This window comes from Pithys albifrons, chromosome 12, assembly GCF_047495875.1.
Source record: "Pithys albifrons albifrons isolate INPA30051 chromosome 12, PitAlb_v1, whole genome shotgun sequence".
Taxonomy (NCBI): Eukaryota; Metazoa; Chordata; class Aves; order Passeriformes; family Thamnophilidae; genus Pithys; species Pithys albifrons.
The window spans coordinates 2,295,001-2,322,983 of NC_092469.1; the positions used below are offsets into that span (position 1 = coordinate 2,295,001).

General features: G+C 46.5%; 1 protein-coding gene and 1 non-coding gene across 2 annotated transcripts; both read right to left on the bottom strand.

Moving 5' to 3' along the window:
* Positions 1-272: 272 nt before the first annotated feature.
* TERB1 (telomere repeat binding bouquet formation protein 1) lies at positions 273-27,810 on the bottom strand. The gene is made up of 22 exons (XM_071567870.1): positions 27,756-27,810; positions 22,775-22,885; positions 22,467-22,595; positions 21,881-22,012; positions 21,034-21,094; positions 20,833-20,948; positions 20,579-20,701; positions 19,881-20,033; positions 18,672-18,803; positions 17,143-17,268; positions 16,022-16,197; positions 15,579-15,595; positions 14,986-15,495; positions 12,854-12,915; positions 11,991-12,083; positions 10,561-10,731; positions 10,025-10,102; positions 6,664-6,777; positions 6,192-6,304; positions 5,439-5,651; positions 943-1,037; positions 273-636 (listed from the first exon to the last, which is right to left on the bottom strand). Exons 1-22 carry the CDS (start codon positions 27,787-27,789, stop codon positions 273-275), a joined length of 3,123 nt encoding a protein of 1,040 aa, XP_071423971.1. The 5' UTR covers positions 27,790-27,810.
* Positions 21,468-21,540, bottom strand: TRNAW-CCA (transfer RNA tryptophan (anticodon CCA)). Its single transcript has one exon. It is a non-coding gene; the product is annotated as a tRNA-Trp (tRNA).
* Positions 27,811-27,983: the final 173 nt, after the last annotated feature.

The window sequence follows — 27,983 nt, forward strand, 5'->3', positions numbered from 1 at the left end:
CGCCCCGCGCCCAGCTCAGCACCGCGATCCGCGTCAGGCCCCGCCCCGCGCCCAGCTCAGCACCGCGATCCGCGTCAGGCCCCGCCCCGCGCCCAGCTCAGCACCGCGATCCGCGTCAGGCCCCGCCCCGCGCCCAGCTCAGCACCGCGATCCGCGTCCGGCCCGCCCCGCCCCGCCCCGCGCTCAGCACCGCCCGGCCCGGCCCCGCGCTCAGCACCGCCCGCCCCGCCCCGCGCTCAGCACCGCCCGGCCCGCCCCGCCCCGCCCCGCGCTCAGCACAGCCCCTGCCGGGCCCGCCCCGCGCTCAGCACCGCCCCTGCCCGGCCCGGCCCCGCGCTCAGCACCGCCCCTGCCCGGCCCGCCCCGCGCTCAGCACCGCCCGGCCCGGCCCGCCCCGCGCTCAGCACCGCCCCTGCCCGGCCCGCCCCGCGCTCAGCACCGCCCCTGCCCGGCCCGGCCCCGCGCTCAGCACCGCCCGGCCCGGCCCGCCCCGCGCTCAGCACCGCCCCTGCCCGGCCCGGCCCCGCGCTCAGCACCGCCCCTGCCCGGCCCGCCCCGCGCTCAGAACCGCCCGGCCCGGCCCGCCCCGCGCTCAGCACCGCCCCTGCCCGGCCCGGCCCGCGCTCAGCACAGCCCCTGCCGGGCCCGCCCCGCGCTCAGCACCGCCCCTGCCCGGCCCGCCCCGCGCTCAGCACCGCCCCTGCCGGGCCCGCCCCGCGCTCAGCACCGCCCCTGCCCGGCCCGCCCCGCGCTCAGCACCGCCCCTGCCGGGCCCGCCCCGCGCTCAGCACCGCCCCTGCCCGGCCCGCCCCGCGCTCAGCACCGCCCCTGCCGGGCCCGCCCCGCGCTCAGCACCGCCCCGCGATCCCCCCGCCCCTGCCGCTCCCGCCGCCCCGCTTGGGCCCCGCCCACTCCACTTAGGCCCCGCCCACCCCGCCTCACGCCCCGCCCAGGTGGGGCCGCAGCGCCCCCTGCTGGCGGGTCGCGCTGCGCAGCGCCGGGACCCGCCGGGACCGCGACCGGGAACGGGACTGGAACTGCACCCTCGGGAACGGGACTGGAACTGCACCCCCGGGAACGGGACTGGAACTGCATCCCCGGGAACGGGACTGGAACTGCACCCTCGGGAACGGGACTGGAACTGCACCCCCGGGAACGGGACTGGAACTGCACCCCCGGGAACGGGACTGGAACTGCATCCCCGGGAACGGGACTGGAACTGCACCCCCGGGAACGGGACTGGAACTGCACCCCCGGGAACGGGACTGGAACTGCATCCCCGGGAACGGGACTGGAACTGCACCCCCGGGAACGGGACTGGAACTGCATCCCCGGGAACGGGACTGGAACTGCATCCCTGGGAACGGGACTGGAACTGCACCCCCGGGAACGGGACTGGAACTGCATCCCTGGGAACGGGACTGGAACCGCAACACCCGGGAATGAGACTGCAACTGCAGCTCCCGGAAATGGAGCTGGAACTGCAACCCCCGGGAACGGGACTGGAACTGCACTCCCGGGAACGGGACTGGAACTGCATCCCCGGGAACGGGACTGGAACCGCAACCCCCGGAAATGAGACTGCAACTGCAACTCCCGGAAATGGAGCTGGAACTGCAACCCCCGGGAACGGGACCTCCAGCTGCACCCCAGGGAACGGGACTTGGAACTGCACCCCCGGACCTGCAGCCTCCGGTACCTGCCCGAGCCCTCCCGCCGCCGGTACCTCCACCAGGGCCCTGCCCCTGCAGACACCCCCAGCCCTGTCCCTGTCCCAGCCCCGTCCCTGCCCTGTCCCTACAGGGACCCCCAGCCCTGGCCTAGCCCTGTCCCTGCCCTGTCCCCGCCCTGTCCCCCCCCCCGTCTCCCCCTGTCCCCCCCCCCCGTCTCCCCCTGTCCGCGCGGGCCCGGCGCGCACCAGCCCCGGCTGTGCCCCGGGAGCTGAATGAAGTCGCGTCCAAATGATGCCCACCGGCTGAAAGCTTTAATCACCACCCATCCTTACAGCCCGCACACCCTTCTTTCGACAACAGAACTGCAGAAGGACTTCTTGGGTTTTGCAAACACACTTTCCTGCCTGGTCTGTCAGCTCGGTCAGCTCACGGTGTGAAACCCTGTCCTGGGTGGCCCGAGCAGCCTGGAAGTGACACTAACTCTTCTCATGCAATTAATACTTTTATGATGCCCATTATGTGTGGACCTCAGAGCACTTGTGCAAGAAAATTAGTAAGATGATTAAGACTGTATGGTCAATTAAAAGCAGAGCAAAAGATTGACTTGCACAAACCCACACATCAGATTTCTGGCACTCCTGATCTGACTCCCCAGATCACTCCACAGTGTTCCATGATGTTGTTCCATCACGAGAGGAGCTGAAGCACCAGGACAACTTGCCCAAAGAGCCCGTGGGAATCTCATCCTTGGAGATTCTCAGAACTTGGCAAGGCACTCACTGAGCAACTTCCCTAACTCTGAAATTCACCCTGCTCCAAGGAGGAGATTAGATCAGGGGCCTTTCCAACCTAAATTATACATGAGGTTGGGTAAATTGTCAGTGTTGGGATATTCTGACCTTGTGTCAGGGAAAGATTTGCACTTTTATCCACTTGAAATATATTTTAGGCCAGAGTAATATGAATTATTAACACATATTCAGCCAATAGATTAAATACCAACTTGTCTGGACTGGCTTTGAGTCCTTGGAAAAATAGTTGTTGGGGTGTGAAAGGGACCCAAATGTCCCCGTTGTGCCCCCCCAGTTTCCCCCCAGGCTTGGGAGTGCTTTGGCTGCAAATAGTTACCCCAGAACTGAACCTCACTGCTGGCAACAGCTCCACTCAGAGCCATCTTTTATACATGCTTGAATATTTTAATAATATAAACACCAGGTTGTAACAGGTGAAATTTTTGAAGATGCATTTATTTTATCATTGGCATCATCTTTCCTGCAAGTCTCTCAGTTTGTGGTTATCTTGCTTGTTTTTCAGCATTTAAGCTACATCACAAAAATCTACAGCTAATGTGATAACTGAACCTCTTCCATAATAAATTAACTATTGATTCATCAGTCCTTTATAAGAACAGGTGAAAAATACAAATGAAATCCTAAGGCTGTCACTGAAAAATCAAATGTCCAAATGTAAACAGCCAGATTTTGTCAGTACCTGCTTAGTTCAGCAGTGAGTACTTACTGTAACAAAGGAAGGTTTGCCTCCTACAAGCAGCAGTGCTTAACCAGTGGTTTGTGACACAGATACATTTTTCTGCACATACACATGACAAAATATTTTACCTGCTTCAAACAATTTACTTATGAACAGGAAACAAATTCAGACACAACAACATTAACACTTACCAGTTTTGGACATAAAATATTCACTTTAGCAATATAACCTTTTCTTACAAAGCTACAAAAAGTTAAATTACATCTGAAGGTTAAATCAAGCTTAAAAAAATAATTTTGACTGATAAGCATTTTGTTTCCCATGCTACCATTGTATAAAGGAAATGGTCAAATTAGAGTAAATTAAATTTTCAGTTAGCACTGGAAAACATGAGTCCAAGCCAGTCTAAATTCTCCAAAGGCTCATGTTGTTCTGGCAACCTCTTCCTGCTGTAAATGCTGTTCTTCAGCATTCTGCAACAAAATCCAAAGAACTCTTGGACAATGTTATTGCTGATCTTTGGGGGTTTTTTGCATCTATAAAATGGAGAGAAAAGAGAGAATATCAAGACAATTGTTGACCTCAAACACTTTACAATTATAGAACACCTTTCAGTAGACAAAGGCTTGCCACTTAACTAAGATTTGCAACCAGTGATGCACATCTTGCCACTTAACGATTCCAATGGTATCCCAGGCAGGGCAGCAATGCTCCTGGATCCATGCTCCTGGATCCATGCTCCTGGATCCATGCTCCTGGATCCATGCTACCTGGATCTATGCTCCTGGATCCATGCTCCTGGATCCCAGGCAGGGCAGCAGTGCTCCCTGGATCCATGCTCCCTGGATCCATGCTCCTGGATCCCAGGCAGGGCAGCAATGCTCCCTGGATCCATGCTCCTGGATCCATGCTCCTGGATCCCAGGCAGGGCAGCAGTGCTCCCTGGATCCATGCTCCCTGGATCCATGCTCCCTGGATCCATGCTCCTGGATCCCAGGCAGGGCAGCAATGCTCCCTGGATCCATGCTCCTGGATCCATGCTCCTGGATCCCAGGCAGGGCAGCAGTGCTCCCTGGATCCATGCTCCCTGGATCCATGCTCCTGGATCCATGCTCCTGGATCCCAGGCAGGGCAGCAGTGCTCCCTGGATCCATGCTCCTGGATCCATGCTCCCGGATCCCAGGCAGGGCAGCAATGCTCCCTGGATCCATGCTCCTGGATCCATGCTCCCGGATCCCAGGTAGGGCAGCAATGCTCCCTGGATCCATGCTCCTGGATCCCAGGCAGGGCAGCAATGCTCCCTGGATCCATGCTCCTGGATCCATGCTCCTGGATCCCAGGCAGGGCAGCAGTGCTCCCTGGATCCATGCTCCTGGATCCATGCTCCTGGATCCATGCTCCTGGATCCCAGGCAGGGCAGCAGTGCTCCCTGGATCCATGCTTCTGGATCCCAGGCAGGGCAGCAGTGCTCCCTGGATCCATGCTCCCTGGGTCCATGCTCCTGGATCCATGCTCCTGGATCCCAGGCAGGGCAGCAGTGCTCCCTGGGTCCATGCTCCCTGGATCCATGCTCCTGGATCCCAGGCAGGGCAGCAGTGCTCCCTGGATCCATGCTCCCTGGGTCCATGCTCCCTGGATCCATGCTCCTGGATCCCAGGCAGGGCAGCAGTGCTCCCTGGATCCATGCTCCTGGATCCCAGGCAGGGCAGCAGTGCTCCCTGGATCCATGCTCCCTGGATCCATGCTCCCTGGATCCATGCTCCTGGATCCCAGGCAGGGCAGCAGTGCTCCCTGGATCCATGCTCCCTGGATCCATGCTCCCTGGATCCATGCTCCTGGATCCCAGGCAGGGCAGCAGTGCTCCCTCTCCATCCCCAGGCAGCCCCTCTGTGTGAGGCCTGTACAGAACAACGACTGGGAAAGTGCTGGAGAGTCACAAACGAGCACCAGGGAAGAGGCTGACCAGGGGAAATACCAACCTCCTGATAAACACAGGGATTCATCCTTAACTGACACTTTTGCTCTCTCTGTACCCTGGCAGGTTCAAAGGCTCTCTGATACTTTCCTACTTTCGTTCTCTCTCTCCAAGCACAAGCCCTGATGGAATTACAGTGGAGACCATTCTCAGCACAGCTCTGAGCTGACACAAAGCACAGTCCCACGGGCTGCAAACTCTGAAAGCCCGTCTGTTTTCCCTGGAAGTCAGTTCAGGGGCAAACAGTGAAAACTGAGCTCACAGCATGGAGGACTAGTAGAAAATTAGATTCCAGCTACCTGCTTCTGTAACCTGTAGTACTTCTTGGCAAGATCCACACTTGTCCGTCCTTTCTGAAAGGGGTAAGACCACAGTATTAAATTCCAGTGATTACCCATTTCCTTTACTCCATCCAAAAGGCAGGTGATTTCTTCACTTGTGAAATCCTTTCGGGTTCTTCTTCTCTTGTTCAAGGTTCTTGTGTTCATGTCCAGGGAACATAATTCATTGCTCTGCAAATATTTATTTTGGTATGTTTAAAAATCATGGCAATTTACAGACTATTTTGCAAGTGGAAGTAAAGTATTACTGGCAACACACCCTCAAGCAGTTGTAAAGAAATGATCACCCACTCAAGGCAATGATGTTTCCCCAGGGTTTTTTCACTGCCCCCAACTTACTGAAATACAGTATTTTTCTGTGATCTTTACCTTGTTTCTGCTGCACCTACATAGTTTGTACCTTCTGTAGGTTTATTCCTTTAGGTTTCTGTTATTCCTATACTGTGCATGTTTTCATCAGTACAGGAAAAGTCACACCTCCATAACCACTAGTCAGAAAAGACTCTGAGCTGAAAAATGCTTAACTCCATTCAGGGATAAATCTCTATGACTGGAATAGAATCAATATCAGAGCAATATCATTTTAATAAAGTTCATTTTGCTACTGGGCTCCTGTTAAAGGTGACTTCAAAAGGAATGATGCAATTCATAGTGCTTTTATTTGGACCTTTACAAATATGTGAGTGTCTGATTGGGCTTTACACAACTAACCTTGTCTTTGTCCAGTGAATGTGAGCAATTTTCTTTTACGTGCTGACATTTCAGGTTGCACATTTCTCTGACTCCTTGTCTCTTCAACTCTGCATCCTGGGGCTTTTGTAAAGCTGTGGAATTGGGAACAAGGAGGCTCTTAGTTATTTTAAACTGGTTGAAATCAACAGTAAAGCTGCATATAGGGCTTAAAGGAGCATTTCCTCTCATGAGCCCAGATATGTAAATGTTGCTTTATTAGTAACATCTCATTCTCCTTAGATATTTTTCTCATAATTGACATTAACACATGAGGACCATTCATGCTCTGGAAGCAACAAGCAAGTAACAGTATTACTGATGTTTGACTGAAGGTGTAAGGGCCATTTGCCTCCAAGAACAAGGCAGGTGCTTCTCTCAGTGCCCTAAATGCAAAACCTGATCTTTAAGTCTTGCATGTTACTCTAACATGTAGTTTTCTGGTAACACTCACCCTTTCCACAGGCAGGTGTCAAGCTATAGCTGCCAGTCCATCCAGTATTTTTATGATATTCCTCTCTGTTTGGAGTACAAGGTTTGGCTTTTCTACTTGGAGTCAAAAGAATACCTTAAAAGAAAGCCCAAACAATAAAACATGGCACATCTTTTTTAGAAAAACAAACAAACAAAAAGAAACAAACCATAAAACACAGGTAATGTTTTAGGAATTAAAATTTAAGAGAACACCATCTTTTGAGCCATACTACTGTGGTCTTGGAAGACAGACTGGAAAATTCAGTTTACAGAAAGTGCTTACTTGCTAAAGACAATACATTGCTCTAATGGGTTCTCAAGATGAAATATGGTTGTTTTGGTTTGGTTTATTTTATTTTGAAATACACCTGTGGCTTATCAAGAAAAATTAATTAATTTCTGAATCTGTAGGGGAGAAAATACAAACAAATTTACAAATCAATCCACTACCTTTTACTGGAAATTAATGACATCAAATACCCATATAAACAAGGTTTTTGAAAACAGAGTCCTAAAAATGAGTTCCTGATGAGTGGGCTGATTTTTTTCCAAAGGGAGTGCATTTTAAAGGAATATTAGTGTTTTAGAATTTAAATACTTATTTAGAGAACTGCTTCAGCCTACTTTAAAAATTCTGGTCATCAATCCTAAGAAAGTGTTGGTTACTGGTTGGTGAATGCATTAATTGTGACTGTGGTGGGAGCCCTGCAGGTCCCACAAACACCACATTCTGAAAAAAATTCCTGATGAGGTATGTAAAAATATATATTAGCAGAGTAATAGAGGAAAATAACATTAATGGTTTTGCTATATTACAGAATAAAATCTCTAAAAGATGTGGATTCTGCTACAAATGGGGCAGTTGTGTCTTATATACAGGTTATTAATACCAGGTTTTAAGGGCAACTGATGGTTCTGCAAACAGAGGGTTCCTAAACTGCCCTGCAGACACTGGTGGCATTTATATTCCCTTGGCCATCTCTGCCTTGAAAACACATTCTTACCCAACACTTCACAGCAAATAACTGGAGAACAAGTGAAGAATCACAGAACCACAGAATGGATTGGGTTGGAAAAGACCTCCGGGATCATCAAGTCCAACCCTTGGTCCAACTCCAGTCCCTTTACCAGATCATGGCACTCAGTGCCACGGCCAAGCTCACTTTAAAAACCTCCAGGGATGGGGAATCCACCCCCTCTCTGGGCAGCCCATTCCAATCCCTGAGCACTCTCTCTGCAAAGAAGTTTTTTCTGCTCTCCAACTTCAATTTCCCCTGGCAGAGCTTGAGCCCATCGTGCCCCCTTGTCCTATTGCTGAGTGCCTGGGAGAAGAGACCAACCCCCACCTGGCCAGAACTTCCCTTCAGCAAGTTCAGTGACCCTTCAGGTCACCTCTGAGCCTCCTCTTCTCCAGGCTGAACACCCCCAGCTCCCTCAGCCTCTCCCCACAGCACTTGTGCTCCAGTCCCTTCTCCAGCCTCGTTGCTCTTCTCTGGCCCCGCTCCAGCCCCTCAATCTCTTTCCTCAACTGAGGGGCCCAGAACTGAACACAACACTCAAGGTGTGGCCTCCCCAAGGCAGAGTCCAGGGGAAGGGTCACTGCCCTGGGCCTGCTGGCCACGCTAGTTTGGATCCAGGCCAGGATCCCCTTGGCCTTCTTGGCCACCTGGGCACACTGTTGGCTCCTGTTGAGCTTCCTGTCCCTCAGTCCCCCCAGGTCCCTCTGCCTGGCTGCTCTCCAGCCACTCTGTGCCCAGCCTGGAGCGCTGCAGGGGGTTGGGGTGGCCAAAGGGCAGGACCCAGGACTTGACTTTATTGAACTTCATCCCACTGGAATCAGCCCATCTCTCAAGTCTATCCAGATCCCTCTGCAGAGCCCTCCTGCCTTCCAGCAGGTCGACACTCCCTCCCAACTTGGTGTCATCAGCAAATTTGCTGCTGATGGACTCAATCCCCTCGTCTAAATCATCAATAAAGATGTTAAACAGGACTGGGCCCAACACAGACCCCTGGGGAACACCACTGGTGACCAGCTGGATGCAGCCCCGTTCACCAGCACTCTCTGGGCCTGACTCTCCAGCCAGCTCCTAACCCAGCAGAGGGTACACCTGTCCAGGCCATGGGCTACCAGCTTTTCCAGGAGTATATTATGGGAGACAGTGTCAAAGGCCTTGCTGAAGTCCAGATAGACACATCCACAGCCTTCCCCTCATCCACCAGGTGGGTCACCTGGTCGTAAAAGAGATGTGTGCTCCATTTTCTGATGGGTTGTTTTCATGCCCCACGTTCAGGTTTCCCCCTGCAGCTGTCCCAGAGCTCAGCAGAGCTCCTGGCAGGGGCAGAGCAGGGTTGGCACAAAACCAGGGCTGGCACAAAACCAGGGCTGGCACAACAACAGAGCTGGCATGTAATGGCTTGACCCATGGCTTCCTCAGTAACCATTGTATCTAAGGAAGTTACAAGTATTCCACACGGGTCTTCCACGTAGCAGGGGGGGGAGTGGTTTGGTTCTGGGCTTCCCTGTCCTTGGCTGAGGAGCTGGAGGGAGGTGGTTGAAGTCTGGTCCCTCCGGTCCCTGGTGGTTCTCCTGTCCTGGGTGAGATTGTTTCATTCTTGTTACCTTTCCTTGAGGTTTTTAATTGTGTTTGTTTTGATTCATTCTGTTTCTTTGGGTTGGGTTGGTGTCTTCCCTATTTTCCGGCTAATCAATCCCCTTTTCTCCCTTCCCCTCTCCCCTGGGGGGTGAGATCCTATGTATTGTGTATACAGTGTGGTTTGTAAATGTTAGTAAATATAATTTATTCTTTTTCTTCAGTTCAGTTTCTTCAGAGTACGTGTCTTTTCTGTTTGTTTTTTTTTTCCCTTTCCTTTGCTGGGAAAGTTCTGGGAGGGGGAAAGGGGGCCAGTCCAGAGTTGGCAACAGCTAAACCTACAACCTGTGACATGGCACAACAACAGGGCTGGCACAATGACATGGAGGAGGCTGGACCAGGAACAGGCAACTGAACCTTCCTCTGGCCCTGATTGTACCTGTGCATTGTCAAAATTGATGCCACAAAACTGAACAATAGCAGGTGGCGTGGAAAGAACCCTGACAGGATTCAAAGCAGGATCAACACAGCAAGTGCCAGGTAACTTTGCAGTGAAATAATATGTATGACACAATTTCCTGATTGCAGAGTCTGCATTTTCTGCATACTAATATATAGATTATTCACAGAAAGTGGAGAAGAGAAAAAATCACCATAATTCTCTATCCTCAGCCTCCCGTGGTAAAGCTTTGCAAAATAATTAATAGACATTAAGAGCTTTTTGCATTAATTTCCAAACCCAGCCCTTACTTTGGAAACTCTCCTTTTTGCTCCAAGTGGATGTTTCTGTGTGCAGCCTGTCCTTCTTCACTGGGGTCAGCAGTATTTCTGGAAAATATAAGATAAACACCAGTACAAATGTCAGTAATCAATAACTGCTTTTCAAAATGCCTCCTTTAAACCAGAAAAATTATTTTAATATTAAGATTTATAAACATCTTAGATATTTAATGATGTAATATTAGAATGAAATGAGCTTGTAATGATGTCATACATCTATTCACAGTTATTTCCACTCAATACATTCCCTTCTCTTAGCACTTTACTTCTATCAAACATGAGAGTCTCATCAAAGTCTCCCATGGGGATCTGTCACCAAGGCCAAGAAACACACAAGATCCTCAGAAAAAAGTGACCAGTTCTGATCTCGGTGCAAATCACTGGTAAATCAAATTAAATGAGTGAGTTTAAAACAGCAGCACAATCAGTCAGATCACAAACAGCTCAGAATTTTACATGCAATTTAAAACAATGGTTACAAAAACTAAAAATAAACCTCTGATTACCCTCCTGGGTGGTGTATCTGTAGCTGTTACAAAGTGCCAGCCTGCGAAGTTCCTTCCTGTGCCTTTCCTCAGCCTCCAGGAGGACTCTGTGGTGGTCACACCGGTGCAGACAACTCCGTAACACCCTGGTAAAGGTTTTACTGTTGAAGGACAGTCCTCCTGCTACACAACCTGGAAAAAATGGGATATTGTAGAAATAGCAAGCACAGATGCTGCAGAAGCCACCACAAATCCAGTGTTTCATTTTGCTCTCTGTCATCTACAATTTGACCACTGGTTTTCCATATAAACGTCTCAAAGAGGTTTCATTTTTATATCCCTTCTTGAAAATACTTCTTGCTTTGTACTTTTTATCTTAAAAAACATAAAATAGTGTTTTCAACATTTTATCACACCAAGTCACACTGCACTTCAACTCCAGCACTCCTGAATAAGGCAGAGATCCTCTACAGAAGCACAAATATTAGTGGGATGGGAAGAAAGGGGCCTCAGTGCCATTTGCACCTTTATCCAGGAGCCAAAATATTTGTCTTTGCTATACTTTGTAGATTTTCATTGGAACAGTTGTCTGTATTAACCTGAATAAATGGTAAGCCCAGCTTAGGCATGAATTCCCTCCCAGGAATTCTTCCTGTTTATTTTTGAGGACATTCCCAAGGTAACTCATGGTCCAGTTATTCTTGGATGTTCTCAAGGTTAAGTTACAGCAGCTGCAGGACAACTCGTGTGAGGAATAATAAGAGGTGCATATCTCTAAATTCTACCATAAGATAAAGGTTAGGCTGAATTTAGTTTCACAACCTGGATAAAAATAATGTTCAAAGGTGGCTAATGGGTTGCTTTGGTTTTTGGGGTTTTTTTGGTGTTTTTTTTGTTGTTTTGTTGGGGTTTTGAAATAAAGAAACACAGGCTTGATTATAAAATCCACTCCAGATCTGAGTCCCAGCAGCACCACCCTGGTGCCCCAGTGCCAGAGCAGCTGAGGCAGCAGCACAGGGTGAGGGAGGGCTGGACTGGCACAGCCCTGCCTGCCCTCCCTGCAGTGAGAAGGGGGCTCAGAGCAGGCAGGAGCTCAGCAGGGAATCACTCAGGGCTCCCTGTTCTTCCTCCCTCTTCCCAGCCAGAGGAAGGAGGAAACACCCACTCTGAGGGATTCTGGGAAGGACCGTGTCAGCTTTCAGGCTACTGCATGTTGTTTGTCAGCAAACCCACAGTAGGATACAGGCACCCAAACTGCAACACACCAGCTTTATTTCAATATTTTTCTTTTATTTTAGAGGCATAAAAATGAAATTAAGTAGTTAAGACTTAAATAGCAGGTAATAGGCCAGAGGTGCTACAATTTCTGTAATGTCAGTCCTTCCTGCATTGCTGCCTCCTTAAGGCTTGTTTTGTGTACTCTGGAAAGAAAGACCTGAGATAATATTTACCTGAACATCTTGAACTTGCCATTTTATGGGATGAAGATGGTGCTGAAGTACTTTTGTGTTTCCTGGTTATCTCTGAGTAGGATGAATTTTGATCTAAATGAGGAAGGGAAAAACCCACCAAGCACATGTAACCTCCTTTTGCCATGGTGATCCTGCATCAATGTGCCTACATTCAATTGTGCTTTCTGTCTGCAGATTATTAACGTTTAATTAACATAACAGCAAACAATCCCAGTGAAATTCCTCAACTTAAATGCATCACATTTACATTTTTGTAAATCCAGAATAATTATGTTTAATTCAGTGCTTTTTCATCACTCTCCCAAAGGAACTTGAACACAGCAAATGAACTCTGTAAACTTCTATTGCTTAACTAAGCCCTATAAACTGCATTTCTGTTTGGAATCTGATGCTGAAAAATGGGATGCCCTGAAAATAACAGGTACTCCCAGTTTAAAAAGTTATAACCTGGAGATCAGCTTGTCACCTGCAAAGCCACCATGCTGGCAAACACTAATCTAATGAATACTCACAAATTTTGTACATTAACAGGAAACCACAATTCTGGAATAAATATATCAGACTAAGATCAACAACAACAAAAAACAAAACAAAACAAAAAACCAAACAGAATAATATGCAGTATAAGAAAAGTAGAATAAATATTCCCCTGGTAAAGTTGTGTACAGTTTAAAATTCCAGTACTATGCAAAGCAGTTAAAGGAATTAATTACATATAATGCACTCTGTCATCTAATGATATGTAACAACTGATAAAAAGTAGTGATAAAAGTATACAAAACAAATAAAATCACATTAAGAACAAAATCACCTGAGAAAGGAACATGTTTAGCCATTTGTACCTGATGTGCATGTCTGCTTCCCATTTCTAACAGGCTCTGCTGGGTGTTCAAGCAGCTGCTCACTGGGAAGACAACAACGTGAACAAGTTAAAAATGACACAATGTCACTGCATACATTTACCTGTAAATCAATACACACATTCCAATGGCAAAACAAACAAAAATAAATATAGAAAAGATAAACCTCTGAAAACATGATTCCAGCTATCCCAAGTTCCTGGGCTTACTCTGAGAGCCGTTTTCCAGGGGCTGTGCTGAGCATTCCCTGCACTGCTGCTCCCCATGGAATGCAGAGCTGCCAAGGGGTGCTGGTTTCCAGGGTAAGCTGCAGTTCTGGTTCCCACAAAGATTACTTAGTGCCCCTACAGGAGTGTGGTGGTGCATTTCTGTGCCACTGGCAGGCTCTGGGTGCTGCACAGCAAGGCCCCCAGCCCATGGTTATCCTTCACAACTCCTGTTTGCACACAAAGGCACAGCCAAGGAAGGAGCTTTCTGCTTGTTTGGTCGGGGTTAAAAAAAAAAGTAGCTTTGTACTTCAGAGGTCAGAGCAAAAACCCAGCAGCTGTGTGGAATTGTGCTGAGCAGCAGCAAAGGAGGTTACCTGAATGTACCAGGGATACAATAGAATACAATATCGAGGCTCTTGGTAAGTTCTGGGGGGTTGCAAAGTAACAAAATAATGTGTACAAAGAAACTGCACTGAGCAAGGTGCAGTCAGACATATTACAAAAAGCACAATAAAAATGTGGGACTCAAAAACCCCAAAACAAATGAGAAAAAAACCCCACAAAAACAAAACCTAGGAAAAAGACAAAAAACCAAAACAAACAAAAAGACTCCACCATAAAACAAAATATCAAACAAACAAAAAACCAAACCAAACCAACCAACCAACCAGACAAACCCCAAAACAATCTCTCCCAGAGAAACAGAGTTTTGCTCATCCTCTCCCATTGATTGTCTTGAGGGATATTACTGATACAAATTCAGGAGAATGGATTCTGTGTTTATTATTGCAAGTTGCCTATCCATCATTTATTTATTATCAATAGGAAAGATAAATGTAAGAAGTAAAAGAAGAAAAGAAAAACAAGCATTTTTGTGAGAGCAATGAGCAACAGGGAATGCCTAAACAGGGCATTCCTTTCTCTTCCCCTGCAGGGAAACAATGGAACATGAGGGGAGAAAAGTGGAGGTGAGAAAACTTCTTTTCCCAGTTTGCAGCCACTCCAATTTCAATCTTTTTTCAAGCAGTTCTCTCCCTGCTCTTTGCCTGGTAAGTGCCCATTACAGAACCTGCTGTGGTTTGGTCCAAACCAGTGGGTCAAATCTTGATCTGTGACATCAGTGAGAGCTTTGAGGCCACAGCTGGATGATTTCTCACTGTGCTGAAGGCACCAGAGCACGGCCTGCAAGAGGCTTGTGGTAGTTTTAGCCAGTCTTCAAATCAGCAGGCTCAAGGAGTCTGTGTGGATTAGGAGAGACAAGCACTGCTTGACTGAGTAACTAGGGGGATGTTATATACTAGATGATGCAAACTTGAGACATGAGTGTAGAAGTGAGAAGTATTTGCTCAGTTTTGTCATGGCTGAAGTAGAGGCAGGACATGCAGCTGCTGTCTTGCTGTCTGGGCCCTGCTGCTGCTGCTACTTGCCTTTTGTTTCAATTTGTTTAAATTGTTGTTATATCCAACTTGTGTAAGTGTGTGTTATATTGTAATTTTCACTTAATTTTCTCTTTTCTGTATAAATATATACAGTTAGTTTAAGCATAAGCCTAGTTTGAGAGCTTTTTTTCCTTTCCTCTCTTTTCTCAGTGAGGAGAGAAAAGCTTTGACTCTATTGGGCAGTTGGCATTTTGCCAGCTCAGCCCAAGACAAGGCTCTCTGTCCAACCCACCAGATGCCCACCCTTCAGAGAGAAAGATCAGGAACCTTGACTACAATGTCCACAATGCTTGGCCTGTGATCTCAAAGACCCTCCCACAGAACATTGTCCAATGGGTCACCAAAAGGCTCTGCCTTTTCCTTAGAACAAAATGACACAGTTACTGACAGATGATGTAAAAGGCTGAGTTTCAGTTTGGAAATTACTACGGAAATTGGTATTTCTGCTGAGCTGTAGGACACTGACCTGGCCTGAGGAGCAGCCTGGTTTGTGGCACAAGCAGCGTTTCCATTTGCACTGTGGGTGTGCAGTGCCCTGTCTGTGGGCAGCTCCCCAGGGGCACAGGGAACACTGATCTGCCCCCTCTGCCCAGCAGGAGCTGCACCCACAGCCGTCACTGCTTCAGTTTCTCGTGCAGGACAACTGAGAGATGGAACCAACTGCAGCCTCAGTGGGCGATTGTCTTCTTTATGTGCTCTTTCTAGGTATGCTTTTAGATCAGCAGGATTCACTTCATGGGATTTTAATGCTTCAGAATCATCTACAAATACTCCTCCTTGCACTCCTCCCTGTATTGAAAAACACCAGTCAGTGACTGTACAAGCTCTACAGAAATGCTGAATCAATCTCGTGACAAGATTAACTGGACAGAGCAGTGAAACTGTGAAGGGAAAGCCAATTGCTGCCTGCACTGAGAGCCCAGGGGACAGCAGAGCTGCAGCTGAGGGCGTGGGAGGAGCAGTTACTAAGAACTTGCTATTAATGCAAAGCACTGCTAGAAAGGAAAGGACTTAAACTTGAGATCCATCTAAGTAACTCATAAACTTGCTATTCCAAACCCAGAGATGCCAACCAGCTGTAAACCACAAGAAAGATATGAAACAACTTTGTTTCAGCTTATACTCACACTACTTTTTATCATCCATCCCCCCAGCTGTACCATCATGGGCATTTCATGCATGCAAATATTAAAATTACATGCTTGAATGTCTAACACTTAAAAATAAATTCAACTTCTTGTTTCTCCAATACAAATGATCTCTATTTTGTAGAAAATCTAGTTTTATAATGAACTAAAATACTGCATAAAACACAGATGCTCCATTCTCTGGTTGCCCTGCACAGGTGGAACTTGGAATGATCCAATAATGGCAGAAGTTGCAGGTTGCAGTCTGACACACATCCAGTGTTTCTCCTGCTTTTTTAGCTCACACTGAAATGATTTAAGGGTTTACTTTCTCTTTCTCCCTCAACCCAAAAGCTTTGATGAGTTTTATCCTACTTTGGTAAACAGGCCAACCTCATCATGTTCTTGTTCAATCAACTTTATTCTGTGCAAAATTTCTTTTGCTTTCTTCCAGTAATCTTGCAGACTTCTTTTCCTGACTTGCACATCCAGTTCTTCTGCACTGCTCACATTCAATGAATTATCATTTATTTTCAGAGACAATTGTTCAGCTTTATAAAATATAAAACAACATTAATACTTAAAATTTTATCCATGGACATCTTAGTATTTATCCTATTTTAGTTTGCTGAAGGACAACTCCAATAATGTAATGCAAAATAAAATATTTGAATAATAGTTTTTATAAAACTTAAATTTACACATAGATGTTAAGACACTTCAAATATAAACTGCAGGCACAAGAGGTGAGATTGCAGTTACAGTGACCATTAGCTGCTTGCACAACAATGCTGTGTAAAAAATGACTTTTCCCTTGACTTAATCCTAACTAGAGGTTCTTTACCAGTCCAAGTCTCTGCTTTTGTCAACAACAGTTCCATAACAATGGACAGTGCCAATCACCACACCCTCTCAATCAAACAAACTCCTCAGTCATGGTTTCAGTACAAAATGTAGGTACATGCTTTTCAGTCATCAGCAATTGCCTTCCATTCTCTAGGGATCAGAGGACAAGGTGTCTTTCTGTTTCCCTGATGGTTCTGTACAGATAATTAATAAAAAACTTAACCAGGGTGCCTCAAAATACACCCTACTTTAAAAAGAAAGATCAGGATTTCTTAATCTTGCAAAATGATTGTAGTCACAGTGATTTCAAGTCTGATTAGCTACTGGTTTGTTCCTTCTATATAATGGTACATCCCCAGGAATAGAGTATCCACAATATTCATATTTTCCACATAATTTACAGAGGGAAAAGCTTTTAAGAACTGGCCCTACACATGTAGGTTTCACAAATGTATTATTGCAACACTGTTGAAATTTTTACTGGTCCTTTTTCTCCCTAAATGCCACAATCAGGCCATGGTGGCAAAGAGAAAACTTCCCTGCACAAAACAAACAGCTCTTGGAGTTCTGAACTACAGAGCTGCTGCAGCCAAACCACTGGGCAAAGCAGCAGAACACAGGGATGGAAATAATCACTGCCATTTACTTACTCATTTGCTTGCAGTTTTGCAGCACAAAAGTTGCAGCTTTGATGAGTTCCTCATCCTGAGACTCTGTCAACACCTGAATCATGAGTGGCAGGCCATTGTTCTGAAGCAGCTCACACTGGTTTTCTTCTAAAACAGGGCATTGTAAAGGAGAAGAGATTGGTTTGTCTCAAACACACTCAGTCTTACAGTAATTTTAGGAGCTAACACTCCTGACTTCCTGGGAATTCTGAGGAAGGTGTTTTCCTGCTGTAGTGACCCACCCCACCCGGGCTGCAGCAGCAGAGCTTTGGTCACAGGAGGGCTCGGGCAGAACTCCATCTCCTTGTGGAAAACTGAGGGATGACTGAGCCAAACTGGAGTTCCAAACTCATTTAATGGTTGCCTAAAACGTTTGAATTGTGACCTCTGTGTCTCTTTTGCTCTTATACTCTTAAAGTAGATACACTACATTTCTGTGAGCCCTGAGATGCACAAATATCAAAACTTGAAGTTTATAATTAGCACAACTGTAGTAAAGTCAGTAGTTTGACCCTGGCCTGGCCACTCTGCTCCTCCTCATTAACAATGTCTGTAGCTAAATGTTATTATTATTGTGGTCTCATTTGCATATTGATAAAACTGACAACTTGCTAAAAATAGTTCTACGTTGTTTGAACTTGAGTAAAAAAGGAATCAGAACATGAAATATGATTATTTCGACCGTGTTGACATTTTAAGAGAAATTTCTGTTGGTTTAATCATATTTCTATTCAAAACACATTCTCCATACTCCTTGTTTAAAATAATTCTTTGTGAAAAAAAGTTTTAAAAGACAGATTTATGACCTACTGAGCTAATTATTGAGCATTATTGACATTCAGAGGATTATAATCAATGAGCATTTTTGAACACACCCTCCTTTTCTTGTGTATCTGAACATACATGGGAAAAACCAGTAGTACAAATGAATACTCATCACTATGTCTCCACTTGCATTCTGTTGGCTTGTACGACCATCAAATGCCAACTGAAGTGCTATATATTTGTTAGATATGCTTGGGCAAGCCCTGAGGAGCCCAACAAAAACATTTCAGGACTACCTACTGCTTGTGTTATTTCAAAAGCAATGCTATCATAAAATAATTTTACATAATTTATTTTTATAATATTTTTAAAAAATAATATCTCTGTTACCAGAGGACAGAGCCTGTATATATCAAGGACCATTAAATAGAGCTCAAGACAACTCATTTGGTATGTTTATATTGTAGTAGTTTTTAGGTCTGGATTAATTTCCCCCAGTGATACCTAAGCCCAGCTCTGAATTCTTGCAGAATAGTTTGCTTTTTCAGAGCTCTTAAAGAAACCATCTGCTAACAAGTTTTGAAATGTAAAGATGGAACATTACAGAAAACATTTTTTCTGAATATTAACATTACATTATTTAACAGAACTTTCCCTCATGATTCAGTCTTGATGAAATGACAGCACTGAAGGAGCTTGTGCATGAGAATTTAGTAGAAGCTGAGGAAAGAAAAATCAGATCTTACCACAAACTTCAGTGCAGTGTCCAATTGTTAGAATGACGCTGACTTTCTCTCCTGTGTTCAGTGTCTCACTGGCCAGCAGGTTCAGCAGCCCAGACACGGTGTGGTACCTGGCCAGGACAGCCCCCGTGGCAGCTGCGGGGTTAAAGTAATGGGGAGGAGAACAGACCAGGTAAGGAGTGCACAGGCACCTGCAGGCACAGAGAGCTGTTCCTCAGGGAGGCTCTGCAGAGCTCCCAAAGCCTCGGGCACGCCCTCAACCCTTCCCATCCCCACCCCTCCTGCTGCAGGTCTGCCCTGCCCCTCCCAGCCCGCCCTGCTCCTCCTGCCCCTCCTGCCCCTCCTGCCAGGCTGTGCCCTGTGGGGCTGGCGGGAAGGTCTGGCAAGCAGGGCCTTTGCAATGTGCAAGTTTTGTAGATCTCTGCCCAGTTTCTCCACATCCTTCGTCAGCTCCAGCACAGAGCAAGGAAGAGCTGAGTAAGGTCTGACACACACAGTATGTGCCACAAAAGGAGCCAGGAATGTGTGTGGTGGAGGGCAGTCTGTTCCTGAGGCTGGAACACAGCTGTGGGTCCATCCATGCTGGAGCCTAATCCTGTCACCAATGGATTGGAAACTACACCCAACCCCAGTGCAGGTGTCTGCCTTTGAACTTGTGTGAGCCCCCACCAGTGACCCTCATGGCAGAGGTGTCAAATGCAACACCCACAGCCAACAGCTCAGCCATCAGCATCACAGGCTACTCCAGATTTCTGATGGAATAGGATGGCACTACCCAGACAGCAATCAGAGTAACAGCGTGTTATGCAGACACACCACACTTGTCCAGCCCCACCTCTGAGACACCAGAGCTTTCTAAAGCTCCCAAAGGTCATTATCCAGGCACAGGTCTCACTTCAGACTGCCAGGCCCAGTTCTCAGCCTACCAAAACAAGCTCTAGCATCTTATTTTTCATTTCAGCATGGTTTTAATTTTACTATCTTTATTTTAGCAACAATGGGAAAGTAACCCATCTCAAATGAACCAAATCACTCATATAGGCATTTGAATTTTAAAAAAATCTGCAGCATCACCTGGGATGTAAATAATGATCCATGTAACTTCATGGCCTTTTAGCATCCATTTGTGTAACTTTTCCACCAATACAAGACTTCAAAAATTGCACTTTACAACTACCACATATAAAAAATGACAGCTGTCTTTTCACTCACAGTTGTTAGCAATGCAGGCATCCAGAGTCTTTGTTACTACTACAGCAAGTTTTGTGCCAGACTGACTCAAACAGGGATTATGCATAATCTCAAGTAGAACTCTGGCCAATGTATCCAATCCTCCAATAGAAACAAAATATTTCTGCACAAATACTTAGTAAAATAAAAAAAAAAAAGAAGAAGAAATGTATTTTAAGTAATATAGTTTACAAATTACTTTAGCATTTTGTCAATTAAGTTCACCAGTTTTTCTGTGCATGTATCAACCATTGCATTTCCAGCCATACAACAGAAGCTGGATACATATGAATCTCAATAAATGTAGTAACTGTCATACAAAATAGTCACAGGAAACAATGACCCAAACATATGCATGAAAAAGGCAAACATCATGCCCGAGTTCTATCTAAGTCATTGTTTTCAGTGATGTAATAGTGACTTTTATTTATAAAACACTTTTAATCAACACAGCTTTTGATTAAGTTTTTCCTGCCCACGAAACGTCACCAGTTTGTGGCTACTTAAGCACTTAAGCACAATGTAGTGTAAGGAAAGATGGTAGAATATGGTTTTCAAAGCAAAAGTTGGAAGAACAGCAAATGAATTTGTAGAGATTGACAAAAAAAGAAGAAAACAGCTATCTAATGAAACTTACTTTTAACAAAAGCAGAAGTGTGTAAAGCTTGAGCTGCACTTACAGTTATTGGCAACTGTGAGACCAAGGAATGAGCAAAGGGGCCGAACGATCTCGGGCTCTGTGCAGCTCTCGAGGCACTCCTTGGCATACGGGAAAACTGAACAGCAAATGTTCTGATTATCTTCTGCAAAAATAAAAACAACCCCAAATCACAATGTAATTTGAAACTTCAGTTGGACAATAAAAATGCCCCCAAAGAGTTGCCATTGTGGAGAGTCACTCCAGCTGTTCCCCGCTGTTCCCAGAGCACAGCACCGTTCTGCGGGTTGTTGACACAGGCGCAGAGGGCGCTGCAGACCGAGGACCACAGCTCGTAGCGCTGCTCGGGGATCCCCTCCGGCACGGCCATCCCGCACGTGGAGAGGACTGTTCTGTGGAGGACAGAGCAGGCGAGTCCCGGAGGGCCAGGGAACACAACCCCTGATCAGTGTGCCCTCTGCCTGATGAGCAGCTCACCTGAACAGCTGCAGCAGCAGCGTGAGGCACCCCGTGTTCCTGACATGGGCCTGCCCGCTTCCTGGAAGAGAACACACACACGGCTCCAGACACACGTGCAGCTTGAGACAAGATCTTAACATCAACCTTACTGTACATACAGACATTGTATATGTATGGCCAGACTTCACCAACGCAGATTTGGGCAGGGCTCTCCACCCACGTGGGTGCCCTTCCAGCCTGCACAGGGGATTGTTCAGGTGAGGCTCAGCGTGCACAGAACTGGCCCCACCATTTCAGTCCTGAGGCCCATTTGTCACGGCCGAGAGAGCTGGGACAGTGACAGGGAAGTCCTCGGGACTGTCACAGCCCCCGGCACTGACCGGGGCTGACCCTGCTGAGCATCCGAGATCTGACAGGATGGGATGGCAGGGAGGGATTGAACTACCAGGGGACGGTCCCACTGAGACTCGAACTCAGGACCTTGGGATTTGGAGTCCAGAGTGCTCTCCTTTACACCACGGGACCACCCTACATACATTGTATTTCCTGAGCATAAATGCTCCCCAAAAGCAAATACAAAATCACATCAACCTACTGGTAAAAGCATTCCGTTTATTTCTGGTTTTTATTGTACACTGTCAGAAACTACTGGGTTTTAAACTGTATTTTTAGAACTAAATCACCTTCTGCTGTTCAGAAATACCAATGAGTAATGACCTACTTAGAGAGTTCGGGTTCAGTTATACACAAACATTCACCTTTACAAATTAACTTTACCAAAACATTACTTATTGAATATTCCATATTGGCAGATTGGCAAATAGAAAAAAAGTGATGTTGTAACACAGAAAAAATCCCAACTTACTATTATTTGAAACCAATACTAAGATGACATAAACAGACATTCTTTTCAAGTTCACACCAGAATCCTTATTAATTAAGAATAGAATAAGGTCTTCAAACAATGCAGAAGTACACAAGGTCTGTTGACAATACACTGAAAACAGAAGATGAAAACCATTAAATCCTGAAGCAAGTTGCTCATAATTCTAAATTTTTAAGCCTCAGTTGTGACCAGTATGTGGGGAGTGGAGACATAACAGGACTATAAAGTGATTTAGAGCTTGCCCATGTAGTGAGCTCTAAACCAAGTGGGACTTGGCACAGTTTGGAGCAGTCTGAGTCCTTTCACACTGTGCTGAGGGGAGGGGGAGTGCAGCTGGCACATGGAGGCACGAAGGCACTGCAGCCTGCACAAACTAACAGGGCACTGCTCCAGACCTGGGCAGGGACAGGAACAGAGGCACCTTTACTGCCCCTGCTGCAACTGATGGTCTCGTAATCTGGTTTTCTGAGACCAAAAACAAATGGAAAGAAAGCACAAACAGAAGCAACGACATGGGGCCAGAACTCACTCAGAAATAAAAAAAGCATTGCTTATTATTTGTTACCATTACTCTCTATAATAATCCCCAGAGTGAACAAAGCAGCTTCCTTTACTATGCAATGTGCACTTGACTTTGCAAGGTCATTTATAAACATCAAACCACCAATTTCTCGAAAATATTCACTTGCTTCACCTACAAAAGAGAAAAAGAACAAATATTGAACTTTTGCTTCTGTTTCTTAGCAAAATGAAAGCCCCCCAAGATTTTACAGCTTCTCAAGCCTTATATTCTTGGACAGCTCTTTTACAGTGACCACCAGCTCTGGACATACAGGGAGAACATAAACGTTTCCAAGGAAAAACATTTCTTACTGTTCTGTTGGCAAATGGAATAAATAGTGATCAAAGCCTCTTTCTGAGACAGAGGGCAGTCCATCTGATATTTAAGGCATTCAAGCAGCAAGTTCAGATCTGTCTTCATATCTAAGAGCAAACACAAAAAACTTAATGAAAATTGGTGTCTTTTCTACATATTCAGTAATACAAAAACCTGTCAAAAATCTAATATGTACATGTATTTTAAAAAAAGGTGAACAAAAACAGAGTTATGCCACTTCCATCCATCCATAAATAACAAATATACTTAATGTAGAAATCTTCCTGTCTGTAGTTTGTTATTTGAGCATGATTCCTTTGTTACAGTAACAGCTCCTTTTTGATATTTCTGGCCTTTAGCACTAATAACTGCTACTAAATGTGATGTAGATAACTAAATATTCAATTTACAATTGTAAGGTGCATTAAGTGTAAAGTGAATAATACAGGACCATTAAAATGTCCACAGTGAAAACACAGTTGAAATTCTACAGAGTAACAGGGACAGAACCCAACAGCACGAGGCTGCACCTGGCATTGAGTTACAGGAGACATAACCATGGACTGCTGCAGTTCTGAACCAGGTGGGTACTGAGGAAACACAAAATAGTTTCTGGGCACCTGCACACAACCCCAGGGAAGTAAACAATTCAGAAATCTATTTCTTACTCTTTGGGATATAATAAAAAAAGATGAATTTGATAATTCACGGCTCGGCTTCGCGAATGAAGATTTGAGAAGGGCACTGCCCACACTTGCTGCAAGCTGCTGGTGGCTAAAAAGGCCGATACGGGATAGGCAGGTCCGGTCACAGAAGGCACAGCGGAACGTCTCTTTAGGTGACATTGGCAAGGAACGGTTCTGTCTGCATTGTCTTTTCTCCTCAAGACTGACTGTGCATTCTCAAAGGAAGCAGCAGCGTCATGAATGGTGTGTCTCCATGAATCCTGATTGGAGGCCAGAGTGGCCCATTGGGGCAGTCAGTATGGCCAAGGCTGAGGTGTTGTTTCAGGGAGTCCTTCTATCTCTTCTTCGGGGCTCCTCTCTTGCAGCAGCCGGTGGCGAGTTCTCCATAGAGCACAATCTTTGGGAGGTGGTGGGTGATCCTCCATCCTGGAGACGTGCCCTGCCCAGCACAGCTGCGTTCTCATCAGCATGGCCTCCATACTGCTGACCCCTGCCTGTTCAAGAACAGACACATTGGTCACATAATCAGACCAGTGGATGTTTAGGATTGAATGGGGGCAGCGCTGATGGAAGTGTTCAAGAAGCCACAGGTGGTGGCGGTAGATGACCCATGACTCAGACCCATGTAAAAGAGTAGACAGTACAATGGCTCTGTAGACACTAATCTTTGTACTTTTCTTCAGGTGTTTATTGGACCAGACTCTTTTATGGAGTTTTCCAAAGGCTCTGTATGCCTTTGCCAGACTGTTGTCTATCTCCTTGTCGATCTTACCGTCTGAGGAAATGATACTTCCCAGATAGGTGAACTGCTGGACTGACTTAAGCTCTGAATTGCCCATGGTGATGTGGGGATGATGGAAGACTTCCTGAGATGCAGGTTGGTAGAGAACTTCTGTCTTCTTCAGGCTGACTTCCAGCCCAAAAATCTCAGCAGCCTCTGCAAAGCAGGATGTGAAGCGCTGCAGAGCTGCTTCTGTGTCAGCAACAAGGGCGGCATCATCAGCAAAAAGCAGCTCATGGACAAGGTGTTTCGGGGTCTTGGTGTGGGCCTTCAGTCGCCTTAGGCTGAAGAGGTTTCCATCGGTACGATATCGGATGGAGATGCCGTTTTCTTCATCAAGGTCTGCTGTGGCTCTTTGGAGCATCATCCTGAAGAAGATTGTGAATGGGAGCTGGTGCAAGAACACAACCTTGTTTCACACCATTGGTTATTGGAAAGAGCTCAGAGAGTCCATCGCCATATCTGACTTGTCCACGCTGATCCTCATGTAGCAGGATGATCATTTTGAGGAACTTGGGGGGACATTCTAAACGTTCCAAGATCTGCCACAGGCCTTTTCTGCTCACAGTGTCGAAAGCTTTGGTGAGGTCAATGAAGGTGACATAGAGACCTTTGTTCTGTTTCCTACACTTCTCTTGCAGTTGTGTGAGAACAAACACCATGTCTGTGGTGCTCCTATTGGCTCTGAAACCACACTGGCTTTCAGGTAGAAGATCTTCTGCAATAGTGGGTACTAATCTGTTCAGAAGTATTCTTGCAAGGATTTTACCAGCCATGGAGAGCAAAGTAATACCTGGGTAATTTGAGCAGTCTGATTTTTCTCCTTTCTTCTTGTACAGGGTGATGATGACTGCATCACGGAGATCTGGTGGTAGTTCCCCTTGTTCCCAGCAATGCACAACAAGCTCGTGGAATTTGGCATGGAGTGCTTGACCTCCATGCTTCCAGATTTCAGGTGGAATTCCATCAACCCCAGCTGCCTTGCCAGTTTTCACCTGTTGTATGGCCTTAAGTGTCTCTCCCATAGTAGGGGCTGCATCCAATTCATGTTTCACTGGTTGTTGTGTAATGTGCTGAACTGCTGAGCCTTGGACTACATGGTGGGCACTGAAGAGAGTCTGAAAGTGCTCAGACCATTGGTTCAGGATGGAGGTTTTATCTGTGAGAAGCATTTGACCACCTGCACTGAGTAGGGGGCTTTGAGCCTGGTGTGTGGGTCCATACACTGCTTTCAGGGCCTCATAGAATCCTCTTTGGTCACCCAAATCTGCACATAGTTGTGTCTTTTCTGCTGGGTCGAGCCACCATTTGTTCTGGATGTCTCGAAGTTTCTGTTGGAGCTCACTGCATGCAAGACAAAAGGCGGCTTTTCTTATATGGCAAGATGACTGAGCAAGGTGTGCTTGGTGAGCAGTTCTCTTCTTCTTCAACAATTCCTGAATCTCTTGATTGTTTTCATCAAACCAGTCTTTGTTTTTCTTGGAGGAGAACCCTAGGGAGTCTTCAGAGGTCTGCAGGATGCAATTTTTAATATGTTGCCAAAGTGCTTCAGGAGAGGGATCTATGGGATTATCTTTAAGTCTAGTCTGAAGGTTTCCCTGGAAGCTGTCTCTCACTGTGGCTGTTTGAAGATTGCTGACTTGGAGCCTCCTCCTTGGAATGCCACCTCTCTTAGGTTTGGGCTTGAAGTGGAGGTTAAGTTTGCAGCGCACAAGGCGATGGTCTGTTTGACATTCTGCACTCGGCATCACTCGAGTATGACGGACATCGCTGACATTTCTCTGTTGCACTAAGATATAGTCAATGAGGTGCCAGTGCTTGGAACGAGGATGCATCCAGGTTGTCTTCAGGCTGTCTTTCTGTGGAAAGACAGTGTTGGTGATGGTGAGCTGCTGTTCTGCACAAAACTCTAGCAGGAGGTGTCCGTTGTCATTGCAGTTTCCAACGCCGTGCTTGCCCAGGACTCCTTTCCAGGCTTCAGAATTCTTACCTACTCTGGCGTTGAAGTCACCAAGGATTATGATCTTATCATCTGCAGGAACCTTTTGGGTGAGGTGGCGCAGGTCTGTGTAGAATTTGTCTTTTTCCTCTGGGTCAGCTTGTAGAGTTGGGGCATATACGCTAAAAAGAACAACATGTTGCTTGTTGTGTAGCGGGAGGCGTAAGGACATAATGCGATCGGAGTGACCTGTCGGCAGAGTTTCAAGTTTGGAGGCAATGGAGTTTTTAATCATGAAGCCAACTCCTGAAAGGTGTCTTTGGTTTTGGGTTTGCCTGACCAGTAGAGTGTGTAGCCAGCACCATGTTCTTTGAGGCTGCCCCTTCCTCATGAATACGAACTTCACTGAGAGCAGCAATGTCGATGTTGAGCCGTGACAGTTCGTGGGCAATTAGAGCAGAACGACGCTCAGGACGTCCACTATCCCCAGTATCAAGCATGGTTCTGATGTTCCAACATGTGAGTGTTAGTTTGAGCACACCTTTGCAGGCAGGTGTCTGCCTTTGAACTCTCTTTGGTTTTGTTTGACCACATGGAAGATGCCGGTTGGCCACGGTTATCCAAACGGGTGTGGAGATGAGCTTTGTTTAGGCCACCTTTGCTAGGCCCCTCTCTGTGTGGAGCAAGCAGTGCTGTCCTTAGAAAAGGCTGCTTGGTCATTCAGGATGCTGCCTCACCAGACTGTCATCTCCGGGGTCAAGTCTCTAATGACCCATATCCTGCCCCGCCTGCATGCAGGGTTGGGTCTGCGGCTTCCAGCTGCTTCCTATCACCTGCCGTTTTCGACCCTCACCTGTCGCTACAGGGCTTTGCAATGTGGGTGAACCCTTCAGGCCTGTGCAATGGATTGTTTAGGTGAGGCACAGCGTGCACAGAACTGGCCCCACCCTTTACTCCTGAGGTTCATCTGCCACAGCCTAGTGAGCTTGGGCGGTGACAGCAAATACCTCAGGACGTAGGTTTGGTCAGAGTATCCTTCTCTTAGATGGATGGACTTACAGGGCTAAACGAGCTCCATCTGCCCGGGTTTGGGGTTGGAGTTGTCCTTCTCCTAGGATGGTTGCCAGAGGGCTGGCGAGCCCATCCTGCCCATGGACACACTTTGTCTGACCCTTCAGCTGAGACCTGGCATGGGAGACCCTACCGGTGGCACAAACCACCTCCAGCACAGCTCTCATGAGGGCATGCAAGCTTCTCCCCCGTGACAAGGGGGTGTCCCCGGAGAAGAATTTGATAATTAGCTGCAATAGTAACAGCAGGTATTGTATATTGTTAAACCTTGTAAGGTTTGGGATTAAAATACAAAAAACCCCATGGGTAAATATCAGCAATTTTTTTTTAAAGTGACTTTGTGGTGGTGTGATTCACTGTTGGAGAGCTTGTCATTTGATTTGCCCTTTAGGCATCCAAAATTTCCCAACTCCCCACCCCATGACAGGCCTGTCACAGCCTACTAAAGATTTGTAGAACTGATGCAGACAATAAATGACAAATTATATTAGGTATCTTACCACACTGATTTTTCTGCACATTTTGAGTGTCCATTTTTGGTTGTATCTCTGTTCTTGTTCTACGACAGCAAAGAAAAAGTGGTTTTGTTTCTGTTCAGATTAGCAGTGCTTATAGTACATGCAGTATGAATTACATAATTTTCCTTAAAATGCATTTTCCTTAGTTTTCTGGTTTTACTCTGTCATGACATACACACAGTTTAATGTGCTCTTGCATGGCAAAGATTT

Excerpts from the sequence above, each read along its gene's own strand:
- TERB1 (XM_071567870.1), bottom strand. The coding sequence starts at position 27,789 with ATGGACACTCAAAATGTGCAGAAAAATCAGTGTG. Across the intron at positions 20,949-21,033 it reads CTGCTGCTGCAGCTGTTCAG|AACAGTCCTCTCCACGTGCG; the intron begins GTGAGCTGCTCA and ends TGTCCTCCACAG. Across the intron at positions 12,916-14,985 it reads CAGGCTGCTCCTCAGGCCAG|TGAGCAGCTGCTTGAACACC; the intron begins GTCAGTGTCCTA and ends TTGTCTTCCCAG.